The sequence below is a fragment of the Choloepus didactylus genome, chromosome 17, assembly GCF_015220235.1.
Source record: "Choloepus didactylus isolate mChoDid1 chromosome 17, mChoDid1.pri, whole genome shotgun sequence".
NCBI classification, from domain to species: Eukaryota; Metazoa; Chordata; class Mammalia; order Pilosa; family Megalonychidae; genus Choloepus; species Choloepus didactylus.
In genome coordinates this window covers 59241035-59252451 of record NC_051323.1, presented here as the reverse complement: position 1 = coordinate 59252451, position 11417 = coordinate 59241035, and the positions used below count along the sequence as shown (strand labels likewise).

Below are 11417 nucleotides of genomic sequence, written 5' to 3'. Positions count from 1 at the left end.
GATATTTTAATCCAATACCCGCAGCAAGTATCCCAGTAAGCATGGAGAAGACAAATCCTGGATTGCCAAACAATTTCAAACGGATCCAGTGGGACTCCTGAAAGGAAAGTCATCCAGTGGCTTTGCCGAGCCCTTTGTCGTCTCCCCGGACACGGGGTTGGGCAGCGGGGACCTCTGCCTCTCCGACCCACGCTAACCATCCGTGTGGATGTGGAGGGTGGCAGCGCGTTCCCGGGCTCATCGCACGGTTTCCCCAATTAGGCTTTCCTGCCTGACGTCACGTCTGCCGGAGATTGGCTGTTCAGATCTGACACTCGCTTGCACGGCGAGAGAAACTTTTTAAAGACTCTGTAGCGGGGGCTGCTCCGAGCGTACCGCGCGCTCACGCTCGCCCTCGGCCTCACTCGCCGGCCGCCGGGCTCGGCGAAGCCCCCACCCCGGGCGCGGCGGGCGGCCCCTCACCTTGCGCGGCCGGCTTCCCGCGCCCCTCCCCTCCGGGTCTCCGCGCTCCCCACCCCCACACCCGCCCCCTCCTCCCCGCCACTTTTGCCCGGGGTCCGGGGCCGCTCAGCCTGCCTTTCTTGCAACCGTGCTTTCCTCCTCCTCGCTCCTCCCGGGCTCTCGGCAGTTTTGGGGAAGCGCGCGGGCGCCCGCACCAAGCGAGCCGCACGGCCGGGGGCGGGGGCCGGACCGCGCGCGGCGACTCGCGCCGCCTCGGGCCCGCGATGGCGGGGGCCTGGCTCAGGTGGGGGCTCCTGCTCTGGGCAGGGCTGCTGGCCTCGTCGGCGCACGGCCGGGTGCGGAGGATCACGTACGTGGTGCGCCCGGGCCCCGGCCTGGCGGCGGGCGCTTTATCCCTGGGCGGGCCCCCGCGCCCGCGGACCTTCAACGTCGCGCTCAACGCCAGGTACAGCCGCGGCTCGGCGGGCGCCGGCGCCCCCAGTCGCGCCGCCCTCGACGCGCCCCCGGAGCGGCCCCGGCGCACCGGCAAGCCCGGAGGCGCGGCCCTGCAGGGGCTCCGGCCGCCGCCGCCACCGCTGCCACCGGAGCCGGCGCGTCCCGGGGGCCCCGGCGGGCCGCTCTACCCCCAGACCGGCGGTCACCCGGCGGCCACCCCGCTCGCCAGACAAGGCCGGCCGGCTGCGCGCGCCAAAGTGCAGCGGGAGACTCCGAGCGGCGGGGGCTCCAGGCTGCAGGTTCACCAGAAGCAGCAGCTGCAGGGGTAAGCCCACACCCTCTCCTTCCCGCCTCGCGCGCGCCGCCCGCGCCGGGACCCGCGGGGTCAGGGCCGCTCGGAGCCCCGCCGCGGCCGGGGGCGTCGTGTGCTGTGGGTCCGCTCTCTCCTCCCCGCCTCTGCTTGCCCGGCAGCGCGACGGCAGCGCCGAGAGCGGGGAAGCCGGGTCCCCTTTACTGACGCTGAAATTACGGTGCATTGTTACTGAGCTGCGGGTAAATACAAAAGGGATTTCTGCCTGGGGCGTAACCTCCAGTGTGCAAACCAGACTGCTCGGAGATGGGCGTCAATGTGAAGTCACTGGAACTTAAACCCGCAGCGTCAATTAAACTTCTTTCTGCAACTCAATGTTAATTTTATTCTAGCTAATGAAAAAAGTGCTTGGGAGAGGGCGGGCTGTAAAGGTCTAGCTCGCGTTCTGTGGCCTAGAACTTTTCAGCATCCTGGAACCCGTGGCCTTCGACTTCCCTCCACCTGTGCGGTCTGCTTTCTTTGGGGTTTGGGAGGGGGTAAAGGATCTCAGCAATGACGGAATCTTTGGGTAGCAAGTTTCTGTTATTGGGCGTTCATAAACATCCTCCCTCTGCACCCCCCCCCCCCGCGCCCCCAGTTAATCACAGGGTGGGGAGAGAAACTTGTTTTGCTTATTTGGCTCCCCAGGGGTGGGTTCAAGCATTGTGACCTCACCTGTTTTTGGACATTGCACTCGGAAACCCAATTTCAATTTCATTTGCGGACCCAAATAAAATACAAAAATAGATTTGGCTCTACTTTAATTTTGGGTTTAAAAAATTTATTTGGACCTCTTTCTCCCCTCTTGTATAGCTCTGGGTTCTGCAGGCTTTTGTGTTCTCCTGCTCTTCCCTGATATTTGGCCATTACCCTTCTTGGATTGGACATCCTGGGCTTTCTGGAAAGCAGAGGAATGAGGAAACGGGGCTGGGCTTTCAGGAACCCCCTGGAAGTTTGAGTTCTTGGGGAGGGAGTGTTGCTGCCACTGGACTCAGGGATCTTGCTTTGTTTCAGGGTCAACGTCTGTGGAGGGCAGTGCTGCCACGGCTGGAGCAAGGCCCCTGGCTCCCAGAGGTGCACCAAACGTGAGTTGTCAGGTTCACAGTGGTCCTGTGCAGGAGGCAAAGTGGGGCTGTCCACATTGGGGTGGGGGATCCCACAGTGGTCACTCGCAGGGGCTAATGCTACTCTGGGGGAGTTCATGTCAGACATACAGTCCACCCCATTACCCGGAGCCTTCATTGTCACCCAGGAAGGGCTTTTCGGGTCAGGGCAATTATAGGATAAGTTCCCATAGCAATGCCTGGTACAGAACTATGCCCTGCATTCAAGATTCCCCTGTACTGAAGGGGAATTAATTACTTATTAATTAATTATTCTGTCACACCTGTGAGTCTGGAGCTAGGAAAAGAACCTATTTGAGAATGTGCCATATGGCAGAACCAATACAATTAATTTAAACATAGATGCCAACAAACGAAAAACATTTTTTAAGGTGATGGCAGGAGGGGAATGGGAGGTTGGGGGCTTCTATTCTGGAATAAAACATCAATAGTTTTTGAAGCTTTTTGAAAATCCTCTATGCTTAAGGCCTGGACTGTTTCTCAGGGTGCACCACTGAACCCCCCTTCAGAACTGACGTGTGAGGTTTCCTGCAGTGCCCCTCAAAAGTTAACATACATGTTTGCAATATTTTAGACTTAGAAAAATTCCTTAATGGTGCAAACAGATTTGCCAACATCAGAAAAATATTCCCCCTTTGCATTTTGAATTTCAGGATTAAGTTAAAATGTATTTTGAGTCTCCTTTTGACAAGTTGCTGCTAAGTATGGTGCCATTTGGAGATAAAGAAACCTTATGTTTCCACTTAGGAAAAATTGAGCATACTTAGATGTTCTCTGCCTAGAGCTTGAGCCATCACCATGTGAGCTGGAATTGTCCAAAATTTCAGCTGCTTATTAGTAGTTAACATAATATTTCTAATATAGTAATTTGTCTTGTAAAGAGGATTTTAAAATACTAGTGAATGAATAAAAAAATTGTACAATCATTCCAGAAAACTTGCTTGCTGAAAAATGCCTTTAATTCTTGAAGGAAACAGGGATGCTTTGTCATAGTGGCTCTAATTTTGTAAAAAGCTGTGTCCAGATGGGTTATGATTTGGCCATGATCCAGAAGATATCATGGCAGGTGCAAACTGACTATCAGCCTCCTGGTCATTGAACTCAAACCACCAGATCAGAAATGCTCAGGGTTATAGACCTTTTGGAATAAATAATTGTTTTTCAATTCTTGAATTCTTAGATTATGCTTGACAGTAGTGCATCAGCATTTTCCTGAGTTTAGAATTGCTCTAGTCAAATTACATCCTCCTCCTCTCCCCAGAAAATCCCTCTGCTCAAAACCTGATGTGACATGGTTCACCAGTCAGGGGAGGTAACCCATCTGTGACAGCACTGCTGCGGTGGGATATTACTGGGTAGAGACTCAAAAGACGGGATAGGGCTTTACAGACAATGATGAGGAAGCGCCCCTTGACACCTTTTGGAGAGAGTGCTCTGTGGCTTTAGGAAGTTTGTTGGACAAATGATGCAATTGGCTGCCTTCTTGGAAAAGAAGATTGTCTCTCACCCTTAGGTTTTCTGAGGACTTTGGGGGATCCAGAGATGTTCTAGGATCTGAAAGGAGAGCATTCAGATCTTGAGGAATTGCCTCACACTTTGGCTTTTTGCTTCTCCACACCAGGGAGGCAAGGGTATGTGTTTAGCCTTTTGATGACCCTGGAAGAGGGAGACCACAGAAGGCACAGTGGTCAGAAAAGATAGGGCTGAACAGTTGCTAAGGGCTCTGGAAGAAGTTGCTAAGCTGGTTTGTTCTCAGAATACCTGCAGCAAATGCCTCTAGCTTTTGGTTGAGGTTATCCTTCCAACTCCTCTAAGGTAGCCCCTGGGCAGCTCTGAGATTTCAGCAATGCATCTTCCCTTTCCTTTTCCATGTTTTTCAGCATCCACTCTCAGACCTGCTCAGTCTGACAAATTCAGGCCCAAATGCTTGAAACGTAAATCCTCACTCTTTCCAGGAATAATTATATTTTCAAAAGTGGTTCTGTGGTAGGTCAATGCTCAACCCAAAGGAATGTATCTGTTAGATGGATATTTTTCAGTGGGGGACTTGTGTGTGTGTGTGTGTGTGTGTGTGTGTGTGTGTTTGGGAGAGCCAGAGAAATAAGGGATCTTTTGTCTTGAGACGGTACCACTGGGTGACCACTGATGCTGTGAAACCCTTGCTCTGTGTCTGAGCAGCGTGATGCCAGGAAAAACTCCTGGCCCTCAGGTGCAGAGGATCTGAGTTCAGATCCTAAATCCCTCACTAGCTGTGCGACCTTGGGGATTCACTTGACCTCTCTGACTATATTTTCCCATTCAGAAATGACAGTACTAAAACCTTTCCTACCTTGCAGGATTGTTGCAGGAATCAAGGTAAAAGATACGCGGTTGTCTTCTTTCCCTCCCCATCCATGTTTCCCCAGCTATCTTTTTTTTTTTTTTTTTTTTTTTTTTTAGAAATGTAGATGTAACGGTTACCTTTCCATATTACAGGTGTAAAGTAGTTTGGGTTGTTTTCCACCACTGAATGATTTATTTTAAAAGAACTTACACTAAATATTCAATTGTTTGTCTATCTCCAGTTTTCTTTGTGTAAAAGTTTGCCTCTTAGGGGAGGAATTGCCAGTTTAAGAATGGAAAAAAATTCCAACGTCATTTTTTGTGATTGTTACTACTTCAATGAATAGTAGTACTATTTAGATTGCAAAATAAATTGATTTGTGGTCTCCTTCTCCTCTCATGTCCTTATTAAGCTGAGATTGAAAAATTGCACTGGTATGGTTTATCACACATAAAAATACAAAAACCAATGACATATGATTGTGAAGTTCCCTCTCAAGATAGTAGTTATCATAAAATGTTCATGCACATTTAAATGTATAATCCAGGAGCCTTCCAGTTGCCTATTTTGAGGATAATTTAAAGAGTATTGCTGAAGAGTTTCAGTTTATGTAGACCACGTCCAGTTGATGTAGAAATTTATTTCTGCATGAGAGATTTGATGTGTTCATGTTGTTCTGCATTCACTTAATCTAGTGAAGAAAAGAAGGCCCCCTTAGAGCCAGTGTGGATTGTTTTAATTTGATGGAAACTTAATTTAAATGAGCCACGGACAGATGCTTCTGAAGACTGGAGATTTAGTGAATCTTAAATTGCAAATCCGAGAGCTGTGAAACAAGCAGGCAGCAGACTTGCCCAGTGGCAAACCATGGATGTGTGCCTCCTCCAAGGTGGTCTGTGGGGCTGTGGCTGCCCGGCACGATGTAGAGGTGCCCAGTGACATGCTAATGTTGTTTTTCCAGACACCCTTTATGTGGGGGTATCTGGAACTTGAAATCGTATCCTGAGATATGTCATTTTGGTTATTAATATTGGGTGAATGTTGATAATGATATCTGTTTTGAGCAAAACAGATGGTACTACATTTGTTTCTCTTTCCTAACAGTTAACGTTTATAGGAAGGCTTTGTAGCTTGAGGACCTGGTCATCTGAGTGGGGGATTAAACTCCTGAGGTGTACTGTTTCTGCTTTCTCCCACTTTGCATCCCCCCTACCACTGAATGCATTCTCTGATTGGTTTTTCCAGTCTTTTCCTTCTCCTCTCAGGGGAAGTATGGGCCAGAGAGAGATATTACCATGGGCTAGGCTTTAAAGAGGAGACTGGGTGTGTGCATGGGAACAGACAACACAGAACAAAGGAGATGAGAGTGAGGCCAGGCTGGCAGAGTGAGGTGGGTGGAAGAGGAAAGATGGCAGATATGGATCCAAATCGGGCGCCTGGCACCGTGCAGGCCCTCCATATATATGCACGGATGGTTCTTTCATTTATTTCACAGATATCTGTCTACTTTTACCATGTGCCAGGTTCTATGAATAGAGGAGAAATGTAGCCAGCTGTAGGGAGTGCAGGGTCTGTTTTTACTCAACTCTTGGTGCATAGATGACTTGTTCTCTCCTTAGCAAGAAAGAGAAAATCGATATTCCGTTGCTTTTCCACTGGCATCCAGCCCACGCTGCTTTGAAAACAAAACCCAAGCCTAGAAATTTCCTTTAAATTATATGCAGAGGCTGCGTAGTTGCATATGTGCCCTTGGTGCTCAGAGATACCGCGGCAGATGGCATCTCATCCAGGCAGTGCAATGTGGCCGGGCTGCCGGGTGACCCCGAGGACCCTCTTGGCCTTGATCTCTCCTGTCCCTTTTGGCTCATTGCTGTGCTGGTCAAGCTTGGGTGTTGGGCCAGAGGATTACACATTCTTCTAATGCCTGCTGTGGCTATTGACAGCTGCTTTGCCAGTAGATCTGCAGTGAGGTCCACCGTGGCAGCCGGTGAGAGGGCTGCACAGGCCCCAGTGCAGGGAGCTGGGGTGGGAGGGTTGCCTGGAAGATGTTGTCACACGGCACCGACAGATTGGCGGAGGGAGAGGGACCCAGAGGTCAAGTTCACACTGGGTCAAATATGTGTTCTCAACACTGGCTAAAATAAACATTGAGGAACCATAAATTCTGTGTTGTGATAGTGCTGAAACCTTCACTGGGGAGCCCTCCTCCAGCCCGTGGACCGGCCTGAGCACAGCGCCGTGCCACCCCCCCCACCCCCCCCCCCGCCTGCTTCTCCTCCTGGCCTGCTGCATTCAAGTTTTTCGATGCCCCACTCAACGGTTTGCCTTTAGGAAGACTGACTTGTTGAAAGGACCTTTGGCAACCACAGGCTTTTGCTGTTTCTGACCCCATTAATTTGTTGTCTTGAATGTTCCAGACATACTCAAACATGCTCGGGAGCTGGAATTAAATTTTCCTAAAATGCAGATTTTGCTTCCAAGTCCTTCCTAGGAATGAACAGAGGCGACTCAGTGTTAGGGCTGTGTTGCCACACGTTGAACACTCACCAAGACCAAATCACGCAAAGGGGAGTTGCTGATGGGGGCGAGGGTAATTTTGGCAGTGCTGTAGGGCCCACCAAAGGCCTTTTCTAGATCTTCATACCCTGCATGAGTGGGCGAGCCATTCTTTGTTAACCCCTTTCCAAATATGGGGCCTTGCTCCATCCCATCCTTTGGTGGCTCTTAGTTCCTTGTTCTTTCTACTGGCCGAGGCGGCCTGGGAGGTCACTGGCTGCCACGTTCTGTCTGGAGGTCTCCATCTTCACTCTCCCGACGGCTCTAACCAATCTAGATTGGCTTTCACTGCCTAAATTCACGTCGTGATTTCCCTAGCCCATGGATGGTGTGCAGTGGGCTTGAGGGGTGGGCACTCAGAGGTGGGTTACCCCTGTGGGTGGGTTGTGTCCCACACAGTCTGTGTCTATGGATCTGACTTGGCTTCTTCCCAAATGCAGGTGCTGCTCCAGGGGGTGTTAGGTAAGATAAGGAATTGGTCACAGGCGGTTTTGGTTGTGCCTCTGGCCATTTTTCCTTGGTCTGTTTTAAAGAGATTGGTGGTTCTCAAACATTTTAAAGAGATTGGTGGTTCTCAGACGGGAATGTGCAATGGAATCACCAGAGGAGTCTGTTAAAATACTCTGTTGAATTCCAATCTCTGGGATGGGACCCAGGAATATGCATTTTTAACAAGCACCCCAGGGGATGCTGATAGAGGAGGTCCACACTTTGGGAAATAGAGATCTAGAAAGAACTCGCTCTGGGCAATATTTATGACCAGTTACCATCTGTATGGGAATTTAAATGCCAAAATCAACACTTAACGCTTTAGAAAGGTCTCAAGGAGGGAGCCCTTTAAACTTTGGTTATCTTAACTTTGAATAGTACATGCAGCCAAAGGCTTTTTAAATAGGGCTTTTTAAAAAATTTTTTTTGAGATGAAATAATTTCTTTTTATTGAGATATAATTCATGTAACATAAAACTCACCATTTCAACGATTTTAAAGTGTATAATTCAGTGACTTCCAGCACATTCTCAGTGTTGTACAACCATCACTATCTAATTACAGAACATTTTTATCACCCCAAAAAGGAACCCCATACCCATCAAACAGTCATGCCTCATTACCCCTTTCCCCAGCCCCTGACAACTACTAATCTGCTTTTAGTGGCTATGGATTTGCCTTGCATATAGGATTTTTTAATCCTGCTTTCTTTTACCAGTTCAATGTTTGAAATATATATATACATATATATATTCTTCTAAGAGTTGGAAGTTTGCAAAAGATAAACACTACTGATGAGTAAATAAAGCTTAAAGGTTTAAACATTGTGGGGCAAATTGGGTGCCTTTTACCATTAAATATTCTAGTTTTAATTATAAAATATTTTAAATAAAACATTAGAAAATGATTTTTCTAACAGCTACTCATCAGCATCATGTTTTTAAAAGCTCCTTCTGTGGTGATTAAGCACAGTGACTTACAGATCAGGAGAGACAATGATTTTATGTTGCTCTACATGCATGTTCTACTAATAAGAGTTCTTGCCTCCATAGTGGAGAGAAAATGGTATATAATTCGTTGGTGTGACACATATTGGTTGTTTTAGCACTCATGGAAAAATACATCAGAGCCATATTTATATGTATGTGCCCATGTGCACTTGTTAATTTGCCCTGCTTATTATTATGGATTGAACATTTCGTGTAGACACTGCATTTGATGTTCAGACGCTGCAGACATTTTCGTGTAGATCTGAGATAGTGGGGATACAGGAGGAAAAGTAGCCTGTTCGCCGCCCCCCCGCCTTTGTCTTCCTCCTCTTCCCACTTTTTTCTCTTCCTTGCTCCCACTTTGGCTTGTTCTGAACTAGAGGCAGTGCCGCAAGAGGTTAGGAGTTCAGTCTTTGGAGTTAGAATACAAGGCTCCTATCTTTTATTTTTTTTTAACATTAAAAAAATTATTCCTTATTTTTAATTAAAAAAGTTTTTTGTTTTTTTTTTTTTTTTTTTTTTACAAATGCTCTCCCTCTCACTTCCCCACTACCCCAGTAATCTCTAATCTTCTTTCTATCTCTGTGAATTTGCTATTTCTAGTCATCTCTTGTACGTGATATTTGTCCTTTTGTGTCTGGCTTGTTTCACCAAGCATAATATTTTCAGGGTTCTTCCCTGCTGCAGCATGTCTCCCAACTTCATTGTTTCTTGTGGCTGAATAATATTCCATTGCGAGTACCACAGTTTGATTATACATTGTTTACTGATGGACACTTGGGTTGTTTCCAGCTTTTGGCTGTTGTGAATAATGCTGCAATAAATATTGGTGCACAAGTATCTGTTTGTGACCCTGTTTTCATTTTCTTTGGGTATGTAGCTAGAAGTGTGATTGCCAGGTCAAATGGTGACTCTATATTTATTTAACATTTTGAGGAATGGCCATATTGCTTTCCACAGTGGCTGCACCATTTTACATTTCCACCAGCAATGCCCTAGAATTCCATCACCTCTGCATCCTCTCCAATACTTGATACTTTCCTTCTTTAAAATTAAAATGATAGCCATCCTAGTGGGTGTGAAGTTGTACCTCCTTGGGGGTTTGATTTGCATCCACCTAATGGCTGATGATGTTAAGTATCTTTTCATGTGTTTATTGGCCATTTGTATCTCTTCTTTGGAGACATGTCTATTCCAGTCCTTTTCGGGTCTCTTACCTTGACATTGGCACTTTATCACCACTTCCTCACTGACTGACCTTGGATTGGTAACTGTGAGATCTGGGGCAGAGATAAGTCACCTCATTCACAAAACAGGGATGATGATGGTGCCTGCCATCATTCGGAAACCCTTTGAGGGGTTGCAGGAGGTAACGAGTGCTTGGAGAGCAGGGCCTTTGCACAGCCATGTTCCACAAGTATGGATTCTCAGGGGTTCCTGTTTGCCTGCTCAGGACTGCCTCCTCGTGGGCACTCCTGTCTCTGACATGTCCTTCTTTGTGTTTCTCAGACCCCCTGGTGAAAATCATGGTTCCCTCTCCATCACACCAGGAGCAGTCTGATTTCACTTTTACTTGGCTCTGGGTATGGCTGAGCCAGTGGAAGAGACATCTGTCTCCTCCTCAGTGCCGAGCTCCTCCAGAGCAGGGTTTTCTGCTGTCACTTCAGCACCCAGGAATGTGCTCTGCCATAGCAGGTCCGTCCCATACATGCTAACTGAACCGGACAGAACTGAATCGAACTAGCCTCTCTGGTTTTGTTGTGTTGTAGATGCTGGCCTCTAAATTCTATATAAAGAATTCTCCGTCCTCTTTTGTTTACTCTCACCTTTTTTTTGGCAACCATTTCCATTGATTTTTCTTTCCCCCGTTCTCTGGGAGCTTATCCTTGCCCACAGACAGAGTTTATGATGATAGCTTTTCAAGGGCACGTCACCGTATTCTGTTCCCTCCTGCTTTCTCTCTGCAGGCATCCCTTCCGTGGCCCAAACTTTAAGACAACTTTTCCTTTCTCCCTGCCAGTTTTAGAATCTTTCTGCTCAACATCATGTGATAGAGATTTGGGACTAAGTCAAATGAGTATTGCATGATTTTCCCCTGTAATTTTAGATCCCCAAATACTGCTCTTGGCCAACTGTGCTACTCCCTACGGCTTTTTCGCTCCACCACATTTGAGTAATATCGCTGGCATGGACGTAAGTAAACAGTTTGCGAAATGTTGTGATTTGTGAATCAGGAGATGGATGGGCCGGTGTTTGAATATATACTCCTGGTGCTGCTGGGGAAGAGGAAAGATGAGTTTGGTCAGTGGATGGGAATATGTGTTAGAAGAAGGTGTGGAGATCAGAAGTCGATGTGGTTGGTGACAAAGGAGATCAGTCATTGAGAATTCAGAACCAAGTGGCTAGAGGGGAAACTCAGAGGCATTTTGGTAATGAACAAAGGAGAAATCCTCACAGAGGAGATAGAATGTAACCAGTAAAAAGCCACCAGAGGAAAATATGCTAATGAGGTAAGGAAAATATAAGAGTAAGGTTCTTTTGTCTTCATAGACTTAAAATGATTTATTTCTTACAGGTTACCAAATATTTCCAATCTGACTTGCAATCTTGTATGAACTTCATTTTATTATTTTTATTTTTAATTGGAGTGTAGAATCTCCATCCTTTCACCCGTATGTGTTTCATTTTAA

General features: G+C 47.2%; 1 protein-coding gene across 6 annotated transcripts in view; it reads left to right on the top strand.

Annotated features, from left to right (window-relative positions):
* The first annotated feature begins 600 nt into the window (after positions 1–600).
* LTBP1 (latent transforming growth factor beta binding protein 1) overlaps positions 601–11417 on the top strand; it is a 413770-nt gene continuing 402953 nt past the window's right edge. For 5 of the 6 annotated variants that reach the window (XM_037806447.1, XM_037806449.1, XM_037806448.1 and 2 more), the window contains exons 1-2: positions 601–1222; positions 2261–2331. In XM_037806447.1, the coding sequence (XP_037662375.1) occupies positions 726–1222; positions 2261–2331 (568 nt within the window). In that variant the 5' untranslated portion in view covers positions 601–725. The remainder of the gene's footprint in view (positions 1223–2260; positions 2332–11417) is intronic. The other variant, XM_037806446.1, reaches the window with a different exon arrangement.